The sequence below is a fragment of the Balaenoptera musculus genome, chromosome 14 (assembly GCF_009873245.2).
Source record: "Balaenoptera musculus isolate JJ_BM4_2016_0621 chromosome 14, mBalMus1.pri.v3, whole genome shotgun sequence".
Classification (NCBI taxonomy): domain Eukaryota; kingdom Metazoa; phylum Chordata; class Mammalia; order Artiodactyla; family Balaenopteridae; genus Balaenoptera; species Balaenoptera musculus.
In genome coordinates, this window is record NC_045798.1 from 6710227 (window position 1) to 6734185 (window position 23959).

Here is a 23959-nt window from a genome sequence, read left to right on the forward strand (position 1 = left end):
TTCACGGAGTTGTGCAACCAGCACCAGATTCAATTTTAGAACATTTTCATTGCCCCGGAAAGAAACCCTGTACTCTCTAGCAGTCACCCCTCAATGCCTTCCGATAGCCCAGGTCTTGAACAACCACCCATCTGCTTTCTGTGTCTATAGATTCGCCTGTTCTGGACACTGCATACAAATGGAAGCATACAGTATGTGCTCCTTTGGGTCTGGCTTCTTTCACTTAGCATGATGTTTTCTAGCACCTTATTTTAAGGTAACAAAATTGCTTTTGTAAATCACAAAGCCAGTTCTCAACTGTCCATATTCCTGGCAATCAAAAATAGGAATGCAAACTGACATGCACTGAAAATCCTCAAACTTCATTAAGACTTCCTTTTCCAAAGACCGTTAGCTTGTAAAACAACTGGGCAGTTTGAACTTCCTGTAGATATCCTCTTTTAAAAAAAAAAAAAAAAAAAAAAGCCATCATGAATAAGAAGTAAAAGACATGAAAAGCCTCCTGCCCGGAAAGCTAACCTCTAAACAAATGTCCGTTGGGCCACAGCAAAGAAAGACAACCTGTCAGGTCAGGCTGTAACACTACACCTGATACTATGTAATCATAGCAACCAAGGTACACATTTTACACATGTGCAGCTTTCACTTACGTATTATTTCAAGCCAGCCATCACTAAGATTGTCGTAATTGGAGTTGCCTCTCATTGCAACATGAGTCACTTGTATTAATGAACCAAGTAGTTCAACAGCATTCTCCCTGCAAGAGAGGAAGACATTTCTCAGCTCATGGCCAGCAGGTCTCGTCCTGAAGTCCTTTCAAAGAGTGTCCAGCGAAGTGAGAGAGTAGCATTGACATATATATACAAACAAATGTAAAACAGATAGCTAGTGGGAAGCAGCCGCATAGCACAGGGAGTTCAGCTGGGTGCTCTGTGACCACCTAGAGGGGTGGGATAGGGAGGGTGGGAGGGAGACGCAAGAGAGAGAGGATATGGGGATATATGCATACATATAGCTGATTCACTTTGTTATACAGCAGAAACTAACACACCATTGTAAAGCAATTATACTCCAATAAAGATGTTAAAAAATAACAAAACAAAAACAAACAAAAAAAAGAGTGTCCAGGCTGTGCTTGCTGGATGTCTAAACAAAAAACTGCCAGAGGATCTGGCTGGGAGTCTTACCTCTTTTGGACGGCCTTCCTGGGATGAACTTACACAGCAAGGGGAGGACATACAGAAACAATCTTTCACTTTGGACTTAAAATGTTAGTAACTTATGTTGGTATCATGTGGTTTACAGGTTCCTTTGAGTGTCACAAAACTTGGGAGGTGGGTAGATCACATATCAAGTTACCAGGATAAATTCATGGGCCACAGTGACCCAACAGTAAAAGGAACCTAAATATTTAGTTAGAATTTTGAGCTATAAAATTAGGTGAAGGTTAAGAATTGGAACTCGGCACCTCTCTGTTCCAGTAACGTCACTGGAGGGTACAAATCCTACGAACCACAAGGGAGAGGCTCTGGCTGCCGCGCACCCTGCGACCAGGAGCTGCCGTGGGTAATGTATACCCACAGTTTTTCTTCCCTTCACAATGTCCCCCCACCTTTTCCCTGCTCCCCAAAGAACTGCACCACTTGGGATAGGAGATACCACTTCACACCTGCTAGGATGGCTATTATTCAAAAAATGGAAAATAACAAGTGTTGGCGAGGGGGCCTTCCCTGGCGGTCCAGTGGTTAGGGCCCCGTGCTTCCACTGCAGGGGGCACGGGTTCGATCCCTGGTCGGGGAACTAAGATGCCGCATGCCGAGCGGCATGGCCAAAAAAAAAACAAGTGTTGGCAAGGATGTGGAGAAATTGGAACCCTTTTACGTTGTTGGTGAGACTGTAACATGGTACAACCACTGTGGAAAACAATATGGCGGTTCCTCAAAAACATTAAACATGGAATTACCATATGATCCAGCGATTCCATTCCTGCATATATGCCCAAAAGAACTGAAAACAGGTGTTCAAACAAAAACTGATACATGAATGTTCAAAGCACTGTTCACGATAGCCAAAAGGTGGCAATACCCCAAATATCCATCAACTAACGAACGGATAAACAAAATGTAGTATATCCATACGATGGAATAAAATTCAGCCATGAGAAAGAATGACGTATTGACATATGCTACAACATGCATGAACCTCAAAAACAGGATGCTAAGTGAGAGAAGCCAGACATAAAAAGTCACATAGTGTATGATTCCATTTACATGAAATATTCAGAGTAGGTAAATCCATAGAGACAGAATGCAGATTGCCTGTTGCCAGAGCTGAGGGGAGGGAGGAATCGGGAGTGACTACTAAAAGGTACAGGTTTCATTTTGCAGAGATGAAAATGTTCTGGAACTCAATAGAGGTGGTGGTTGCACAACATTATGAATGTACTAAATGCCACTGAACTATTCACTTTAAAATGATTATGTTGTATGAATTTTACCTCAATTAAAAAAAAAAGAATGCATATGCATATCCATAAATTTTCCAAATGCCACGCAGATAATTAAGTGGAAAATTCTTTATACATCATGTAACACAGCTTAAGAATTCTTTAAATGTTAATCACTGATTATACTTGGCTCCAGCCCTTTTTCTATTTCTAGAAGCATGGGGTTCCAACGATGTGAACAAACTTCCCAGAGAAATTTGCATAAATATGGATGAAATAGCTTTAGTCCCAAGAATGTCTATTTTCACTTATATTGATGTTTGAATCAACTCTAAATTGTATTGGAAGTTTGTATTGTTTACTATCACTTTTACATAAGTTTTTATTCAGACTGAAATTTTTCACATTCATGTTGTCGTTAGTATTCATGTGAATTAAATTTAAGCAAACCACTCAAAATGTAGATAAATTCATCAGTGAGACACTCACCTGAGCTGAGTACAGTTTTCATTAATTCCAACTTCTAAAAGGCACCCAGATATTGCATTTTCTCCAAATAAAATGGGTTTGAAAGTTGCTGATATACACAAACCCCTTCCAGCTATAAAATAAAAAGATTATCCTCCTATTTTTACAAAATAAAAGTAAGTAAACTATTTACGTTAAAGTTTTTCTTAAAAAACAGAGAGAGAACAAAAAGCATAAATAGTTTCCAGGGACTTCCCTGGTGGCACAGTGGTTAAGAGTCTGCCTGCCAATGCAGGGGACATGGGTTCGAGCCCTGGTCCGGGAATATCCCACATGCCACGGAGCAACTAAGCCCACGAGCCACAACTACTGAACTCTCGTGCCACAACTACTTAAGCCCGTGTGCTTAGACCCCGCGCACCGCAACGAAGAGTAGCCCCTGCTCACCGCAACTAGAGAAAACCCCGCACGCAGCAACGAAGACCCAACGCAACCAAAAATAAATTAATTTTAAAAAAGAAAAGAAATGAAGTTTCCAATTTTCGAGAACTGAGGTCATTGTTACTCTAATCCTTTGAAAGCTGAACAAAAGTCATCTTTCTGTATCGAAATACCTGGACAGGATCAAGGGTTTATTCTGAACCTGAAATTTAATGCCTTCTGGCAGATGTGGGTAATTACCACTGTTGCAAAGATTTTCCATAGTTTGGAATGAAACTATTCTCATGTCTCCGATTAGCACTATCTTGGGCTAATCAATGACTACAAAGACAATGGACTCTCCAGCCACTTTCATACTTAAATCTCTATTACTAAAAACCAGCACTTCCAGTGCAAACAATGTGAACATTTTTTAAAAAAAAAAAAAAAAAAGAAAGAAAGAAAGAAAGAAAAGAAAGCTGCAGAAGCATGGAAAACAACCACCCCCAAGCTACATAAACAAACTGGGCTTTAAAGTAATTGGTTCCTTAATCAGATTCAAAATATGGTAATATTTCCAATTCTAGTTCACCAGAGAGCTAATCATATTACCAAACCAGATTACCGGATTGCCAAAGGTGTAAAGTCGTGACATTATTCATCCTGTTGGTGTTTAGAGCTCGAACAGGCTTGCCAAGTTGGTAACCTAGACAAACAACACAGGAGAGTGAGCACCTTTCCCTCTAAAGTTATTTTAACGCAACAGGCGCTACCTCATCAAATCACGGAAAGGAGGAATCCACAATAAAAGGAAATATGCAGGCAAAGCTTTTTCAGAATACCCTCGAGAAAAAGGACGTCACCTTCATTTGTTTTTGGTTTTGTTTTGTTTTTTATTGAAGTATAGTTGATTATAATGTTGTGTTAGTTTCAGGGGTACAGCAAAGTGATTCACTTGTCACTGAATCAGACTCTAAAACAAATATGTCCATGTGATTTTTTGGAACACGTTTTTAAAGTAAAAATCTGAAAAGTGAAAAGCAGGCAGGAGTTGGTCTTGGACCTCTCACCCTGGAGAACAATTAGCTGCTGGGCAGGCTGGTTCATGCATACTTGCTGAGTGATTAATACCACTTATCACAGGGGCTCGTGTGGGAAACTTAAACCAAAGTTACCTTCTCAGGGAATGATTTGCCAGTAAACCAATTCAATCCCAAGATCTGGTTTAGATCCTATTCCCATCCATCTCCTAGTAATCCAGTTTATTGTTTCCACCTTTTTTTGGTTGTTTAATTTTAATGTCATCAAGTGCTTTTCTTTTCTTATTTATTTATTTATTTTTGACTGCCTTGGGTCTTCGTTGCTACGTGCGGGCTTTCTCTAGTTGCGGTGAGTGTGGGCTACTCTTCGTTGCGGTGCGCGGGCTTCTCATTGTGGTGGCTTCTCTTGTTGTGGAGCACGGGCTCTAGGCGCACGGGCTTCAGTACTTGTGGTACGTCGGCTCAGTAGTTGTGGCTCACGGGCTCTAGAGCACAGGCTCAGTAGTTGTGGCACACGGGCTTAGTTGCTCCGCGGCATGTGGGATCTTCCCGGACCAGGGATCGAACCCATGTCCCCTGCATTGGCAGGCGGATTCTTAACCACTGCGCCACCAGGGAAGTCCCTCCACCTTTTTAATAGGAAAAAGTTCACAAGTACAGAAAAGTTGAAAGTGAGCCTCACTCAATACAGCCACCACCTAAAATCAACAACTGTTAATATTTAGCCATATATGTCTTATCTATTATAAAAGCATATATACATTGGAGGGGAGGGGCAGGACCACGTGAAAATAAGTTGTAGACATCATGACACCTCAACCCTAGAACCTCCATCACACATTTCCCAAAATTAAGAACATTCCCCTACAGGGAATTCGCTGGCGGTCGAGTGGTTAGGACTCCGCACCTTCCCTGCCATGGTCTCGGGTTCAATCCCTGGTCGGAGAACTAAGATCCCACAAGCCAAGGGGTGCAGCCAAAAAGGAAAACAAACAAACAAACAAACAAAAAACATTCCCCTACATCACCATGATGCCAATATTTCTCCTAAGAAAATTAATAATAATCCCTTATAATCATATCATATCCAGTTCATACTCATATTTCCTCCTAGGTCCCCTCCAAAAATGTGTTTTAGCGCTGTTTTTACAAACTGGGATGCAATTGAGGTTCATGCATGGTGTCTGTGTTTCCAGCACGACGCCCCACCGTTCCTGAACCAGAGGCCTCCCCTCTGGCCACGGGTCCGACCCTGCCCGCGTACACGTCACGCTCACGCCTTCCTCCTTGGCTTCCCCCAGGTTATTCCTGTCCCCAGCACCCTTTCCAATTATCTGCTTCTCAAGGCGCAATCTCCTCCTCGCAGCCCTGCATGGAAACCCGCCAGGGGCAGGGCTCTGACTCGCTCACTGCTTTTCCTCCAGCACTGAGAACAGAACCTGGCAGGCGCTGGGCACTCAACACTGCTCCTTAGTGATGCAAAGTCCAGGAGAGCGGTCAACGTTCTACTCCTCTGAATCCTGGAGTAACTGTCCCGAAGTCCCTCACCCGTTTATTAATTATCTTGGATTGTTCACTGTTGTTTCCTGTAACTTGGTGCTGTCATTCCAAATGAGAGAGTGAATTCCTTGAGGACAGGGCCCATGGCATACAGTCCTCTGAAAACCCCGTCCTGCCTCAGAAAGCGCTAGAGACAGTGGCTGTATCTATTCAAGCTGTTTCACTGCCTGATCAGTTCTGGCTCTTAATTTATTCTTTTTTGATGACAGTGTCAACATTTTTCACATATTCTGATGGTGTTTCTCAGAAATCTTGTCAAATTAAGTCAGTGAAATGAAAACCCTTAAATTCCAGGAGCCCACTTTTAAAGCCAACAATAAATCCCAAGCGCCACATTAATAAGTACATTAAAATCCTATTTAAAAGAAAAAAATATATATATATATAAAATAGGTCATGTATGATTAAATCAGTATATATAAGTATTGAAGATCATGCAAAATAAAAACTTATTTAAAAGTAAAAAAGTTGTTCCTTCATGATTAATTACTGCCTGTTGAAGAATAGTAAGGGAATTCCCTGGTGGTCCAGTGGTTAGGACTTAGCGCTTTCACTGCCAGGGCCCAGGTTTAATCCCTCGTCAGGGAACTAGGATCCCGGAGCCGTGCAGGGTGGCAAAAAAAAAAAAGGATAGCAAAAGGACGGAGAAATTTTTTTAAGAAACGATGATAGGTTTATCCAACAAGTATTTACTGAACACCTACTATGGTCTAAGCCACAGTTGTCCCATAGAAATATAATGCAAACCTCATATTTGATTTTAGAATAATATGTATCTTTAGAATTTTTTAGAAATTAAATTTTTTTCTAGTAGCCCCATTAAAAAAGAGAAAAAGAAATAGGTGAAATTAGGGACTTCCCTGGTGGCGCAGTGGTTAAGAATCCACCTGCCAATGCAGGGGACACGGGTTCAAGCCCTGGTCCGGGAAGATCCCACATGCCGTGGAGCAACTAAGCCGGTGCGCCATAACTACTGAGCCTGCGCTCTAGAGCCCGCGAGCCACAACTACTGAGCCCATGTGCCGCAACTACTGAAGCCCACGCGCCGAGAGTCCGTGCTCCACAACAAGAGAAGCCACCGCGAAGAGAAGCCCGCGCATCACAACGAAGAGTAGCCCCCACTTGCCACAACTAGAGAAAGCCCACGCGCAGCATTGAAGACCCAACGCAGCCAAAAAAAATTAATTAATTAAAAAAAAAAAGAAATAGGTGAAATTAATTTGAATAATGTATTTTATTCCACCCAATATATACAAAATATTACTATTTCCACATATGACACTGGCCACATTTCAGGTGCCCAGCAGCTACGTGGGGCTAGTGGCTAGAGTACCAACAGTGCAGTCCACATACTGGTTTAGGCCCTGAGGAGGCAGCAGTGAACAAAAGAAATAAACAAATACATGACAACCCGGGTGGTGATATATTTGCACGTAAATACAAAATGTGCAACATGACCAGGAGTTCACAGTCCCCGGGAAGTCTCTCCACAGATTCCAGGTTAGGAACCCATCATCTGCAGCTTATTTCTTTAAAAATTAATTTTACCAACACTTTATTTTTTGGCCATGCTGTGTGGCTTGCGGGATCTTAGTTCCCCAGCCAGGGATCAAATCTGGGCCCTGGCAGTGAGAGTGTGGAGTCCTAACCACTGGACCACTGGGGAAGTCCCCCTTACTAACACTTTAAATGCCTTATTTTCTTTTTCAAAAGACGAGAGTTCCCTGGAGATCCAGTGGTTAGGACTCTGTGCTTTCACTGCTGAGGGTGTGGGTTCGATCCCTGGTGGGGCAACTAAGATCCCACAGGCCGCACAGCACAGCCAAAAAAAAAAGAGAGGGGGAGGGAGGGATAAATTAGGAGTTTGAGATTAGCAGGTACAAACTATTATATATATAATAGATAAGCAACAGGGACCTACTGTGTAGCACAGGGAAGTATATTCAGTGTCTTGTGACAGACCATAATGGAAAAGAATATGAGGGGGAGTATATATAAATGTGTATAACTGGGTCACTTTGCTGTGCACCAGAAACTAACACAACATTGTAACTATACATCAAAAAAAAAAAAAAAAAAAAAAAGACCAGTAGCTAAAGAGAAAGGATGTTTTAGGTTTACAACAACTTGTTACAATATACAACACTTTATGTAAAAAATTAAACTGTTATCAGGAAAAGAATACAGTATCACAAAAGAAAAAGAAAAAAGTCAGAGTCACAAACTAAAGGTGGAGTTATTTATAATCATCCTTATAGCACAGGAGTGTTGAACTAAAATATGTTTGTAAGATCAGTGATTGACATATACTATCTCACCTGGATTTCCAGACAATTCCTTTTCATTACCACTGTTATAGCTTAAAAATTTCACTGTAAATCTCTGTGTCATGATTCCTAGAAATAAAACAAAGTAAAAATATGTCACCACATCACTAGGAAAAGAAATTATCCCCCATAGTGTTTTCTTTACCTTATAATTGCATTTTGACATGCAAAAAAAAAAAAAATACTGTTTTCTGATTAAATCATAAATACAAATAGGAAAAACAAGTCTGAATTAGTTTATCTGTTATAATTATGAAAATCATGAAGAAAGGAGAAAATATTTTAAACTGAAAGCATTCTCGCTGCCCTCCACAAAGTTACCTTTCTGGTGGGCATTAATTTCTGCCCTAATGATTTTGACATTTATTTCACTGATTGTATTATTATTCCATCTGAAAATATAATGTTCTTCCACATTCACATTCCTGGGGGCTGACCCAGTACTTAAAAGTGTTTCTGCAAAAAAAAAAAAAAAAAAAGAATACTTTCATAAATTAAAGACCTTCAAAAAAAAAATTAAAGACCTTCTTTGGGCTCAAGTTGGTGGTTTTCTCTGCCTGGGTGGCCTTCCCCCCACACCCCACCCCTGCCCTGCCTACCCAATTCCCTTACACAGCAGGGTCATTACTTCCTCCGGAAGCCTTCCCCAGTCCTCTGCCCAAGTCAGCATTAGCCACCTTCTCTATACCATCCCCATATCCTGAGTGAGCTCTGTCCTTTTCAGTTCAGCATCCCTGGGCCCCAGCTCATAGCTTGATGCAGAGCACATGCTTGGAAGAATGTTTGTTAAATGAAAGATTACAGAATGTCAGCTTTTTAAGAGCAGGGGCCTGCTGTATAGTTCACTACTACATTGTACTAATATCCGATGAAGTAAATAATAAGTTCTAGAATTACAGCACGTTGAAAAGAACCACTAGTCATATCCTTCATTAAAAACAAAGCCCTGGAAATATCGGCCAAACTCTACGTACCTTATTTGGCTGCCTCACAAATGCAAAGTTTAATGATCAGAAAAAGAAGAGCAAGAAAGAAGTGAAAATGCTAGGTCCTAAAGAACTCTTTAACTCTCTGAAAAACATTTAAGAAAAGGCCCACAGGCCGTGAGAATGAGGAGGGACCCTGGAACCCACGTCATCCAGGACTGTGAAGGGTCTGGCTCAGGTCACAGATGTTACCCCAAAAAGGCAAGACGGAACAAGGAACAAGCAAAATGGTAGTGGGATGTCTTTCTAATGGTTGTGAACCTCCTAAGATTCTCAATAAAAGTGTATTTTACCCTGGGACTACATATTACTTGCAAGAAATGACATATATTCCCATAGAAATGATATAAAAGTGTAACATTAAAATACCTGTATTGGTGATGAATCTGTCTAGGTCAGTTGCTTCCTCATAGATTACTTTTGGTGTAACTATGCCTGAAAAGATACATAAATGAACTTCCACAGGAGTACATGACCTAACATGATCACATTTATCTATGAAAATGAAAGCTTGCCAAGCAAATACGGTAACTGTGCCCGCCCTGTATGCCAACTACTCAGCTCCCCTCAACTCCCCAAACGCCATCAAATGGGAATCCCACTATTCTTGGCATCTAATTATAACTGAGAAGGAGAATCTCAAAAGTCAGTGAAAATAATCTGGAGAGTCACTCTTGTGTAAGAACCAACATGCAGCACGCTGCTGGTCTGGAACGTAAAATGGTACAGTCACTGTAGAAACCAGCTTGGCAGTTCCTCAGAAATTACCTTGTGACTCAGCAATTCCACTGCTAGGTATCCACCCAAGGGAAATGAGAACGTATGTCCACACAGACACTTGAACACAAGTGTTCACAGCAGCATTATTCACAATAACCCGAAGCTAGAAACGACCCAAATGTCCATCAACTAATAAATGGTAACAAAGTGTAGTATATTCATATGATGGAATATCATTTGGCCATAAAAAGGAATGAGGTTTTTAGAAAAATGGTACAGATGAACCGGTTTGCAGGGCAGAAGTTGAGACACAGATGTAGAGAACAAACGTATGGACACTAAGGGGGGAAAGCGGCGGGGGGGTGGGGATGGTGGTGTGCTGAACTGGGAGATTGGGATTGACATGTATACACTGATGTGTATAAAATTGATGACTAATAAGAACCTGCTGTATAAAAAAATAAATAAAATACAATTCAAAAAAAAAGGAATGAGGTTTTGATCCATGCTACAGTGCGGATGAGTCTCAAAAACATGGTGCTGAGTGAAAGAAGCGAGTCACAAAAGGCCACATATTGTATGAGTCCATTTATATGAAGTGTCCAGAACAGGCAAATCCACAGAGTGGCTGCCAGGGCTCAGGGTGGAGGGAGAAGGGGGAGAACTGTTAAATGGGTGCAGGGCCTCCCTCTGGGGTGTTGAGAATGTTTTGGAACTAGGTAGAGGTGATGGTTGCATAACACTGTGCGTGTACTAAATGCCACTGAACTGTACACATTAAAATGGTTAATTCTGTGTTATGAGAATTTTAGCTCGATTTTTTAAAAAAAGAACAGATATGCAATATGCTGTCTTATGGAACTGAACTTTTTCCAAAGAAAACACCTTCCTCAGTTGGCAGGTGAAATATTATTCTAAGTTGACCCAGTAGAAGTGAGATCAGAGTTTATCTCAACACTCAGGTCCGTGTTCTTATTTTGAACGAACGTCACTTACCTCCCATAGTACCATTCTTTACCTTCACGTTGGTGATTCTGTCTCGTTCTGGGTACGCCTCCAGGCTAGTAACGCACTGAACATCAAAATTCTGAAGGAAGGCCACCGGGGCATTCTGCATGCACTGCCCAGCCAGGGATACCTGAGGGCCAGGGGAAATCCCGACAGATTTACGACCTCCCTTCTAATCATAAAAAAGAGATCAGTGTCTTGTAAAAGTACTCTTTTTGCAGCCGGCTCCTACTGCCGGGTTACCTTCAGCAAAGGCTAGGGCATTGACTAATTGACCGACTTTAGTAAAATGTCTAGCTGCCTTGCTACGCAAAGTCTGGAAGCCACTGGCTGAGGCGTCACAGTAAGTATAGTTGCTAAACAAAATTCCCTGCCCTGCATCATTTACTTTGCAGAAACATGATTATACTCAATTTCATGTTCTCTCCCTCATTACAACCAGATTTTTGTTAAAACCATAAAAATGGATTCTGGGAACTCCCTGATGGTCCAGTGGTTTAGGACTCTGCGCTTTCACTGTTGAGGGCCTGGGTTCAATCCCTAGGCGGGGAACTAAGATCCCACAAGCCGAGCGGCGAGGCCAAAAAAATAAATAAAAAGAAATAAAAATGGGGACTTCCCTGGTGGTGCAGTGGTTAGGAATCCGCCAGCCAATGCAGGGGACACGAGTTCAAGCTCTGGTCCGGGAAAATCCCACATACCACGGAGCAACTAAGCCCGTGCACCACAACTACTGAGCCTGCGCTCTAGGGCCCACGAGCCACAACTTCTGAAGCCCGCGTGCCTAGAGCCCGTGCTCCAGAACAAGAGACGCCACCGCAATGAGAAGCCTGCGCACTGCAATGAGGAGAAGCCTCACTCACCGCAACTAGAGAAAGCCCGCGTGCAGCAACAAAGACCCAATGCAGCCAAAAATAAATAAATAAATTTAAAAACAAACAAATAAATAAATAAATAAAAATAGATTCCTACGGATAGTAAAGAGAAATGGTTTAGCCTCCCATGTTTTCGTCCCATATTTTTTCCTAATTTTGAACTTAAAAAAAATAAAGATTTCACATAAAACTCTATAGTCTTAAAATATTTTTCAAAATTCTATAATATTATATTAAATATTTAACACAACATTGTAAGCCAAATATATTTCAATAAAAAATAAACAAATACAAATTTTAAAATATTTATAGCTTACTAGAAATTGGCTATTAAATTAATAGAAGTGAAAAACGACAGTTACTTCCATGGAAATTTCTAGAAAGTCTTTTGGCTTTATTTAGTAAGTTCACTCTGAGATTTAGCAAAGACAGATTAAGAGTGACTATTTGGGGCGCAGTGGTTAAGAATTCGCCTGCCAGTGCAGGGGACACAGGTTCAAGCCCTGATCGGGGAAGATCCCACATGCCGCGGAGCAACTAAGCCCCTGCGCCACAACTACTGAAGCCCGTGTGCCTAGAGCCCGTGCTCCGCAACAAGAGAACCCACCACAATGAGAAGCCCATGCACCACAACAAACAGTAGCCCCCACTCGCCACAACTAGAGAAAGCCCGCACGCAGCAACGAAGACCCAACACAGCCAAAAATAAATAAAAAAATAAAAAAAAAAAAAAAAAAAAGAGTGACTATTAAAAGGAATAAAAAAATCCAGAGGCCTTAAATAGTTGAGTGCCTGAAAAGTCCATAGGAGAAAAATAAGTCACTTCGGAAGCGATTTTTTTTTTAGAGTAATATGAGTTAAATTAACAAGAGGAAGGGGAAAATGAGAAAAGCCTCTAGCATATTAAAATTGAAATGATTACCTGCGGAATAGTAAAATATGCCTTATCTACAGTCATAACTGGATCTCCTTGTTTGTAACCAAAGTCTGAAAAGTCTTTTAGATCAGTATGCAAATACATGTCAAAGGAAGCGTGTTGTCCAGAGGAACTGCAAATCAATGAGAGAAACCATCACTAATGTGCTAAAAACAATTCTTTTAAATTTTTTCTTTGTTTTTTTAATTATAAAAATAATATTTGTACTAAATGCCACTGAACTGTACACTTTAAAGTAGTTAATGGTTAATTTTATGTTCCATGAATTTTACTTCAATAATAATAATAATAATAAAGTTGTTGTAAAGTTTCAACAAGACAGAAATGTAAAAGACAAAGTTAAAGTCCCCCATGAGCCCACACTCTTTCCCCCAACCCAGAGAATCACTATTGACTATCTGTGGTCTCAATCAATTTCTTTTCGGTGATTCAATTGATTCAGTGAATCAATTTCTTTTCCAATTCTTTCAAATACTTAACACAAAATAAACTTACTAACTGAAATCTAGAACTGAATCTAGAATGGAGGAATTGAAGCATGGAGCCTCTGGAGAGGTCCCGAGAAGGACATGGCCCATATTCTAGGGCCACCTGGGTGCATGGCCCTCTCCTGGGCAGCCCTTGGACACTTACACGGAACCGTGATAGAAGTACCCGAGGAAAGGCGAGTTGGCGAGCTGCACACACAGGAACGGAAACCATTCAGGGACTCCACGTGCCATCTGAACGGAGCAGAGCTGATCAAAGGGAGGATTAACATCTCCTCCAAAAACGCCGGGGAAACAGGACTCCCTGAACAGCGCTGTTAAATCTGATGAGCATTCCTGGAAAGAAGATGTAAAGGAGAAGTGAAAAGAGGAAAGTTTCCCCTGTGCCCGCCATCAGGATCTCCTGGCCAGTGTGATGAACATGCGGCTTGAGGCCAGCAGGACCCCGCCGAGGAAGCAGAAACAAACACAGCCTGCATTCAGGCTAAGGGTGCTTTGCGCTTACAGGAAGTAAAATCGTGCTAAAATTTTAGTCAGTGCCCTACAAGCCTCCAAGTCAGGAACTTCAAACCTTCAAGGAAATCACATCTTAACTGGGGACCAAAGACATGCCACACAAATAAAAAACAAGATGAGAAAAAGAAAAGATAATATGGAATAGACAACAAATGGAGAATTTTCAGTTGTCATCACCATTCAAGTCCCCAGCCCAGAGGAACCTAAGGACACTCAGAGTTAGTGCAGACAGTCCATGTTCCATAAGCATCCTGGAAGCTCTCACTGTCGTGCTATCACGACCCAATTAATGTCAAGAAGTCACTTTATTCACGCTTTCATTTACTCATCTGTATTCTTCCTTGTTTCTCAAAGGACTGAGAGAGCTAAAAGTTAAATACGTTCTAAATCCCTTGTTTACTGAAGGTAGAAAAGTAAATGATCGACTGTTTTAAACAAGGGCAATTCAAATTAAAAATTGATCATGTCTAAAGTGGTAGGTAAGTTGAAGCTGTCTGAAGATGTCACTGACCCAGAATCCTAAACGATTCCAGTGGTCGGTGCTATACGTATACATATACACCATATATAACAAACATGAAGGAAATTAGAAACAGGGCACAGTGATGCAGTCTGAAAGAAAGAGGGAGAGAATACATTTGACATTTCTGTTGATACCTGAACAGATTTATGATGTGCTGTATTTTTAAAATTAAACATGATTGTTATTATAAATACAATTGCTAGTATGATTGTTCCAATATAGACCCTAAGCTTTCCTTTTCCGTTTTGTAAAACCAACCATGACATAAATAACTGCACTCATCCAAAAGTGGGAGTGACTGTGTTCCTCGTACATGTGCCTCCTTTGCATCTCTTATTCCCCTTCAATCTAAAATAAGGATTAAAAATATGTATTTGACCTGGGATTGGCCAATGGTTTCTAAGATATGACACCAAAAGCACAAGCAACAACAACAACAAAAAAAGTGGGGTGGAGAGAGGGGGAACTGGATGAAGGTGGTCAAAAGGCACAAACTTCCGGTTATAAGATAAGTAAGTACTAAGAATGTAACTACAACATGAGAAATATAATTAACACGCTGTAGGTTACATATGAACGTTGTTAAGACAGCAAATCCTAAGAGTTCTCATCACAAGGAAAATTTTTTTTCTATTTCTTTAATTTTGTATCTATAGGAGATGACAGATGTTCATCAAACTTATGATAGGGCTTCCCCGGTGGCGCAGTGGTTGAGAGTCTGCCTGTCAATGCAGGGCACACGGGTTCGAGCCCTGGTCTGGGAAGATCCTACATGCCGCGGAGCAACTGGGCCCATGAGCCACAATTACTAAGCCTGCGCGTCTGGAGCCTGTGCTCCACAACAAAGAGAGGCCGCGATAGTGAGAGGCCCGCGCACCGCGATGAAGAGTGGCCCCCGCTTGCCGCAACTAGAGAAAGCCCTCTCACAGAAACGAAGACCCAATACAGCCATAAATAAATAAATAAATAAATAAAAATTTAAAAAAAAACTTATGATAATCACTTCATGATGTATATAAGTCAAATCATTATGCTGTATACCTTAAAGTTGTACAGTGCTGGAGATCAATTCTATCTAAATAAAACTGGAAGAAAAAAATGATAAACAGGACTTCATCAAATTAAAAAACTTTTGGGCTTCAAAGGACACCAACAAGAAAGTGGACAACCTACACAAGAGGAGAAGTTTTTTGCAAATCATACATCAGATAAGGGACTAGTATCCAGAATGTATAGTGAACTCTTATAATTTAACAACAAAAAGACAATCCAATTGAAAAATGGGCAAAGGGTCTCAACAGACATTTCTTCAGAGAAGATATACAAACAGCCATGAAAAGATGTTCAACATCATTTGCCACTAGAGAAATACAAATCAAAATCACAGTGAAATACCACTTCACACACTCGAGGATGGCTATAATCAAGATTATTCTAACAATTGTTGGTGAGAATATGGAAAATTGCAACACTTATACACTGCTGATGGGAATGTGAAATGATGTAGCCGCTTTGAAAAACAGTTCCTCAAAAGGTTAAACATGGCAGTTACCATATGACAAAGCAATTCCACTCCTAGGTAACATAACCAAGAGAAATGGGAATACACATCCAAACAAAAAATTGTATACAGATATTCAGAGAAGTATTATTCATAATAGCTAAAAAGTGAAAACAATCCAAATGTCCACCACCTGATAAATGGGTTAAGCCCTATGTGATATATCCATTCAATGGAATATGATTCAGCCATAAAAAGGAATGAAGCACTGATGCATGCCACAACATGGGTGACCCTTGAAAGCGTGACGCTAAGTGAAAGAAGCCAGACGCAAATCCTCCGGACAGACAGAATGTAGGATTCCATTTATATGCAATGTCCAGAAGAGGCAAACCCACAGAGACAGAAAGTAGATTAATAGGGGCCTGGAAAAACAAACTAGTGAATATAACAAAAAAGCAGCAGACACACAGATACAGAGAACAAACTAGTGGCTACCAGTGGGGAGAGGGAAGTGGGGAGGGGCAAGACAGGGGTAGAGGATGAAGAGGCACAAACTACTATGCATAAAATAAATAAGCTACAAGGATATACTATACAGCACAGGGAATATAGCCAATATTTTATAATAACTATAAATGGAGTGTAACCTTTAAAAATTGTGAATCAGGGCTTCCCTGGTGGCGCAGTGGTTAAGAATCCGCCTGCCAACGCAAGGGACACAGGTTCCAGACCTGGCCCGGGAAGATCCCACGTGCCGCGGAGCAACTAAGCCCATGCACCACAACTACTGAGCCTGCGCTCTAGAGCCCGCGTGCCACAACTACTGAAGCCCACGCGCCTAGAGCCCGTGCTCCGCAACAAGAGAAGCCACTGCAATGAGAAGCCCGCGCACCGCAACGAAGAGTAGCCCCCACTCACCGCAACTAGAGAAAAGCCCGCGCGCAGCAACGAAGACCCAACTCAGCCAAAAATAAATTAATTTTTAAAAAAATTTGTGAATCATTATGTTGTACACCTGAAACTTACATAATATTGTAAATCAACTATACCACAATAAATAAATAAACCAACTTAATTTCTAGTGAAAACTGAAAAAAAAAAAAAAAGTGGCCTGGGGATGAGGGGCAGGAATGGGAGTGATTGCAAATGGACATGAGGTTTCTTTTTTGAGGGAGATGGAAACGTTCTAAAATTAGATTGTCCTGACAGTTGTACAACCCTATAAATTTACTAAAAATCATTGAAAAAATGTATTTTCTTTCCTTTTTATATTTTCTTAAAGGCTTCTAAATAAGACATTAAAACCATCTCCCAGTATCATCACAATCAGGACTTTATCCAAAGAGATACATTTTTTTCATCCATAAACTAGGCTGAACATGCTGGATAAGAAAATACTCAATTTCAGGACTTCCCTGGTGCAGTGGTAAAGAATACATCCTGCAATGCAAGGGACGTGGGTTCGATCCGTGGTCGGGGAACTAAGATCCCACATGCCGTGGGGCAACTAAGCCCATGCACCACAACTACTGAGCCCATGCGCCTCAACGAGAGAGCCCGCGTGCCGCAACTAACAACCCAATGCAGCCAAAAAAAAAAAAAAGAAAATACTCAATTTGAAAACAATGTGCAACACGAAATACAATCTCAGTTTTGTTTTTTGTTTTTTTTGATGTGGACCATTTTTAAAGTCTTTATTGAATTTGTTACAATATTGCTTTTGTTTTTATATTTTGGTTTCTTGGCCAAAACGCATGTGGGATCTTAGCTCCCCAAACAGGAATCGAACCCGTACCCCCTGCATTGGAAGGCAAAGTCTTAACCACTGGACCGCCAGGGAAGTCCCCATTAGTTTTGTATTTTAAAAAGGTTTTAAAAAGCAGTTGATGGGGAACTGTTGGTGCTCTTCACATGCCAGCAGGTACCATAGCTTTCGTGCCCAATAATCAGAAAGACCATACCTGGTCACAGCAGCAGCGAATGTCACAGGCTCCGGCTGTTAAATTACAAGGGCAAGGACCGAGGGGCTGATACACCTGGTTAGGAATAACAGTCACGTTCTCTGAAAAGTACAAACAACAGAGAAGTTCAGCAGTGAAACACTGACAAAGCATTGCCACAGTTTTGACATTCAAAGAAAGCTGAATCGTTGTTTTACAAACCACCATTACCAATATTCCACATTGAAGAATCCCTGAAATGAGCTATGCATAGAGCATAACTGAGGCTTGTATCTACTCCTCCAACAAAAACCCAAATAGAAGAAAATATGCCAGTTATACGAATTAAAGAAGTCACAGTTGAACTTGAAGAGAACCAAGTGACTAAAAGTTACGAGTTAAGATAAATGTAATGCACTGCTTTTATTTTTCAGTACACTGAGCGATCCCTTTCATAACACAGACTGATTTTAAGCATTTACTTCAAATTCATTACCCCTTTCAGCAGATAAAACTGAAGCCAAGGTGACATTTCAGACAGCTCATCAGGAAGCCATCTGACCACAAGATCACATTTATTTATGCTACACGCTCAACCTCAAGTCCCACCACACTGTGAATCCAAATTTTCACATCCTGATTCTGGTTCAGGTGTGGGGGAAATCAGTAATCTTTACATTGATCGGAAAAGGAATATATTATATTACATTTCAGCCTCCTAACTCGGAATCCAGGGACTAATAGTTGGAAAACTATGTAGCGATTATTTGTTTAAACTCTATGTAACAGTCAACTTCAATGACACAACAGCTGAAGCATCTAAAGAACAACTATTATACATTCTATGCTATAAGGAATAAGGAATAAGAAGGTCCGAGTAACATACCATGTCACAAGGGTAAGGGTCTGACCCTCAGTTTAATCAAACCCGTGTGACATAAGCAAGGCATTTTAGAATAGGGTTTTGCTATGTGATATATAGACAGACGTTTATGTATCTATCTATATGTCTCTGATGTTGTTTGCTACCTTCCTTGTTACCAGGCATACCACTTACCTCCTGGCTGTCCTTCCATCCTTTTTCTTGTTCTGAACTCTGTCTGACTGGGTGCAAAATTTTTCATACCTTCGTGGGTCAGAGTGGACATCTCATAATGACCAATATACAGATACTCTAATTTTCCTAAGTTTGGCTACTTGTACAAAGACATTCCGAAATATTACCTACATATAGTCAAGCATATTTTTTAAAAGAAAAAAAGCCACTGCCTTGAGTGATATAGCTACCATTAAGCCCTCCTGTCAGTTTTGGGTTTTTTTGTTTTTTGGGTTTTTTTGGCTGCACTGCACAGCTTGTGGGATCTTAGTTCCCCAATCAAGGATGGGTGAGCCCCCTGCAGTGGAAGCACAGAGTCCTAACACTGGACTGCCAGGGAAGTCCCCCTCCACAATTTCCTTATGCAGATATAAATATACATATTCTTATTCCATGCTATATGCACCCATCTGCACCTGCTTTTTGCATTTAGTAATATATCTTGGAGATCTTTCCAAGCAAATACACTAAGGGTAGAGTAGCCCACTGAATGTCATTACCGTAACTTATCTAATCCTTCTAAACTTCCAAAACCACAAGGAGGACCACAGTTACAGGATGTGATGTGCGAAGCGGCACTGTGGGAGTCTCAAAGTGGCAGACCTCTGCTACTGAAGAGGAACACTTCTCCCTTCATCCCAGGTGACCATAAAGGTAAGAGGTGCTAGAGTTTGTCGCAGGCAACAGGGGACATGGTGGTGGCACCTATCGAAGTGGACCCTTCAACATCAGCACATCTTCTGTTCTTAGGACACTGCCGTGATGTGAAAGGGAGAGTAACACAAAATCATTTTCTCATGTCCAGAGATGTATGTGCACAATGATATTTGCTGTAGCACTAGTTACAGTATCAAAAGCTGGAAAACTTTTAATTAAATAAACAATGGTTATTTAGCAAATAAACAATGGTGTATCCACACAAGGGAATGCTATGCAGCTATTAAAAAGAATATAAGAATTATATTATATTAAAAAGAACAAAAAAAGAATGAGGAGAACTTACTTGCATTCCTATAAAAAATTTTCTAACTTACACTACTTTTTAAAGGTATAGAACAGCAAATTGTACGTTATTATTCTGTTTGTTCTTAAAGAGAGGAAAATGTGCTCCTATAAGCATAATTAAGCAAGTTGCCTCTGGGAAAGGCAGCTGTCTGTCAAAAGCATTAACTGAAAATCTGCTGTTTTTCTATAAACTCATTCATCAGTCTTTCCCTTCCTTCTGTTTTGTTTTGAGATGGAGTCACAGGAATCAATACAAGGAAAAAAAACTTTACTTTCTCCCAAAAAGGATTTAAAACAGCTTACAAAGATACAAACAGTAGATCAAAATACAATACATCTTTTTTATTCTTTTATTTCTTTTTGGCTGCGCCTCGGCTTGTGGGATCTTAGTTCCCTGACCAGGGATTGAACCCGGGCCTGTGGCAGTGAAAGCACTGAGCCCTAACCACTGGACCACCAGGGAATTCCCAAGATACAATAAATCTTAACTAAAATAATACAAAGTGGAAACTTTTAAAATAAGAAAATTAAACAAAATGAAAATAAGTTTAGGAAAGCAAGACACACTCATGATTGACGCACACAAATTGCATGGCACACACAATCAAACAATGTTTGCAGGGACTTCCCTGGTGGTCCAGCGGTTGAGACTCCAAGCTTCCACCGCAGTGGGAACGGGTTCCATCCCTGGTCGGGGAACTAAGATCCCACATGCTGCGTGGCGCGGCCAGAAAAAAAATATGTTTGCAGTAAACGTTTTGATAGTCAGAGACTTTACTTGCCTGATGCATTTTGGGCCAGAGAGGAGTTGGCATAAATTTCCACTTGAACGAGTAGATGTGCTAAACAGGATGAATGACGGGAGGCTGAAACCAGAAGAGTTTGGACAATACACGGGGCCTCCGGGAACGGATCGGTCTCATTAGACAAACATGAGGGCAGACCCCTCTTCAACCTCACAGTCACTTCCAAAGAATTCTGAAAGGGAAATATTGCTGTACTTTTTATAGTGACTCAAAACGGCATCTATGATTATAAGAACACATGATGGAACGCGCAATCAGCCTCCGTTCATTTTACAAAAGAACTGTACGTAAGGATGACATCACTCTGCTCAATTCTACCCTGTAAACCTACAGCAATATGCAAGCCCTGATTCCTAATCCTCAACTGAACATAAAAGCGAGCAAGTTGTGGCTGCTTAGAGAAAGCTGAACACAGGTCTGATAAGGTAACTCAGTTTGTCTAGCACCTTTACCATCCTACCAGCAGAAGATTAAATACACACAAAAAAGTCCACAAAAACAGGTCCCGGTTCCTGGGGTGCAAGCAAAGGTTGTCTTTCTCATCCTTTATCTCCGGAGCTGATGCTTTGCATATACTGGGCACTCAATAAAACATTCATTAAATGGAAAATATTTCATCTCTCCAGGCTTGAGTGTCCTTACACATAAGCTCAGAGTTGGGTGAGATCAGTGGTTTATGAAGCTGAGTCACAAATCCATTTGATAATCTGATGGAAGCTGGTAACCCTCTCACCAGAAAAAATGCACACACGCATAATTTTACACACAGTTTCAGAGGGTTCACAGGCTTCTTGAAACTCATCCAAGGACCCCTAAGAACCTCTGGGTTGGATGGACGTCTATGAGATCTGATAGTCCACAGTTTCATGGTGGTTCCAAGCGCTAAGAAAGCTTTCTGTTTGCTTGTTTGCGATGCGCGGGATGTGGGATCTTAGTTCCTGGACCAGGGATCTAACCCGTGCCCCCTGTAGTGGAAGCGCAGGAGTCTTAACCACTGGACCGCCAGGGAAGTCCCAAGAAAGCTCTATCTTGTTCGATTAAGAGAACACTGCAGGGCTTCCCTGGTGGCGCAGGGGTTAAGAATCCACCTGCCAATGCAGGGGACATAGGTTCGATCCCTGGGCTGGGAAGATCCCATATGCCACAGAGCAACTAAGCCTGTGCGCCACAACTACTGAGCCTGCGCTCTAGAGCCCATGAGCCACAACTACTGAGCCCACGTGCCACAACTACTGAAGCCCGCGCACCACAACGAAGAGTAGCCCAAGCTCGCCGCAGCTAGGGAAAGCCAGTGTGCAACAATGAAGACCCAACGCAGCCAAAGATAGATAGATAGATAGATAAATAAATAAATAAATGTATGTTCTTAAAAAGAAAAAGAGAGAGAGAACACTGCAGGGGGAGTTCCCTGGCGCTCCAGTGGTTAGGCTTTCACTGCCATGGCCCCAGGTTCAATCAACCCCTGGTAGGGGAACTAAGATCCCGCAAGCTGCTCGTTGCAGCCAAAAATAAAAAAATAAAAAAAGAAGAGAGAGAGAGAACAACACTGCAGGAACACCAGATGTGGGCCTCCGCAGATGCTACCCAAAAGGTTTTCACCTCTGGCCTTACCACAGTGGGGCTGACAGTCAAACTCCAGTCTCCAGTCTCATTGCTCAGCACTCCGCAGTCAGGAACTGGCAAGAATCCTACGGGAGAGAAGATTAGAATGCAAGGCACTATTGCCCAGCCACTAAGAGGGTGCACTCTTGAGTCAGGAATCCCTTTCCGAGCCTAGGATTGGACCCTTTACAAGCTGTGTGACTTTGGACAAGTGACCACCTCTCTGAACTTCAGTGTCTTCATTTGTTAAACGGATTAAAAGGTATTACTGTTCGTATTAGGAAAATGAGGTGATGCATTTAAGCACAGCGGATAGCTCAGCGAAGGCTAACTAGTAAGATTTCAAGCTTTCTTTTACTGAACCTGTCCTTCGGTCCTCTGCTCCACAGTAGCCCCCATCCCTACTTTGAAGTGGACAGCGGCAAGGGACCCAGGGGATGCCACCTGGCCAGGCTTCTTGGGCGGCCTGGACCTGGCCCAACCTCCTCCCTCCCCACAGGAAGGGCCGGGCTCTTTACCCATCTCGTCCCGCAGCTGGGTCAGGGACACGGTCACATCCTCGGTGCCTCCAACCAGGGAAGCGCTGACTTCAGGGCCGGACATGCGGATGACAGGAGGCATGAAAACTAGCGGGAAGAAAGGGACAAAGTGGAGTTAATAGTTGCAGAGCCCCTGCCTACGCTGGGTGGTGGCTTCCTTTGGCGGGGTCTTCCGCAGGTCCCGGAGGAGCCCCAAATTTGGCCTCAAAAGCCTCGTCCCCTCCCTCAGCCCCGGTCCTGCAGGCCCTTGCCCCGCCTTACGCACCCAGGTCCCCCCACAGAGGCCTCAAGACGCTCTGCAGAAAGAGGAGCCCCAAGAGCAGAGGGACCGGCGGCGGCAAACGCATGCCTGGGGTCTCGCTGGGCCTGCACTGCAGGACCGCGCCCGCCTTAGAAGCCTGGAAGCGCGGGGACGCGAAGACACTGCTCCGGCTAACTCTCCGCCATCTTGTCAAGCGAACAGCCGGAGCTATGGCAACCACCAATCGGCCGCCGGTCTGGCGGAGCGGCGCGCCGTGATTGGACCAGCAGCAGAGAGCGCCCGCCCTCAAACCCAGCCGCAGCATCTCTGCCCAGCCCACGGGCCTTAAGTCCTTCGGCCGCCTTTACTCCACGCAAAGGATCACGAAAAAGTAGGAGGCCGCGTTCATTTTAAAAGCCAGAGTTCCTCCAACCTGCAGTTAATTCAATCAACCTGGAGTTAATGCAAGAGCGAGCCTACAGACACTAGATTGTAAACAAGCAACTTAATAAACTTGATTTTTATGGTGATTTGGGGGGAGGGACAAAAAGGGGGTGAGGCTGCAGTGCTATAATTGTGTTGTTGAATTGTTTTTATTATTCTCCCAGTTTTTTGAAGGCTTTGTTTGTACCACACAGAGCTCTCAGAACTCCGAAAGCAGGTCTTATCAAAGAACACACAAGAGGTTTTGCCCAGCATTAGGAGAGATGCAAAAGCATCAAAATTCTGCCTGAAAAATATTCCTTTTTATCTCGGTAGCCTCAAAGTATCTCAAGCGTTATTATAGTTCAGTAACTAAGGGTGCACGCTCTGAGGTCGGACTGCCTGGTTTGAGTTTCACCGTCCTTCTACATTAAGTGACCTTGGGAAAGTCACTTAACCTCTCTAAGCTTGGGCTTCCTCATGTTTATT

General features: G+C 42.1%; 1 protein-coding gene across 1 annotated transcript in view; it reads right to left on the bottom strand.

The window, feature by feature from the left end:
* Positions 1-23258, bottom strand: part of TCTN2 (tectonic family member 2) — a 28253-nt gene extending 4995 nt beyond the window's left edge. The window contains exons 1-14 of the mRNA XM_036874134.1: positions 23072-23258; positions 22786-22893; positions 22277-22353; positions 20642-20837; positions 17780-17880; positions 13421-13611; positions 12773-12899; positions 10964-11105; positions 9617-9682; positions 8583-8717; positions 8253-8330; positions 3960-4040; positions 2936-3047; positions 651-757 (exon numbers count right to left, since the gene is read on the bottom strand). Coding sequence (XP_036730029.1) covers positions 651-757; positions 2936-3047; positions 3960-4040; positions 8253-8330; positions 8583-8717; positions 9617-9682; positions 10964-11105; positions 12773-12899; positions 13421-13611; positions 17780-17880; positions 20642-20837; positions 22277-22353; positions 22786-22893; positions 23072-23153 — 1603 coding nt within the window. The 5' untranslated portion in view covers positions 23154-23258. The remainder of the gene's footprint in view (positions 1-650; positions 758-2935; positions 3048-3959; positions 4041-8252; positions 8331-8582; positions 8718-9616; positions 9683-10963; positions 11106-12772; positions 12900-13420; positions 13612-17779; positions 17881-20641; positions 20838-22276; positions 22354-22785; positions 22894-23071) is intronic.
* Between the last annotated feature and the right edge of the window lie 701 nt (positions 23259-23959).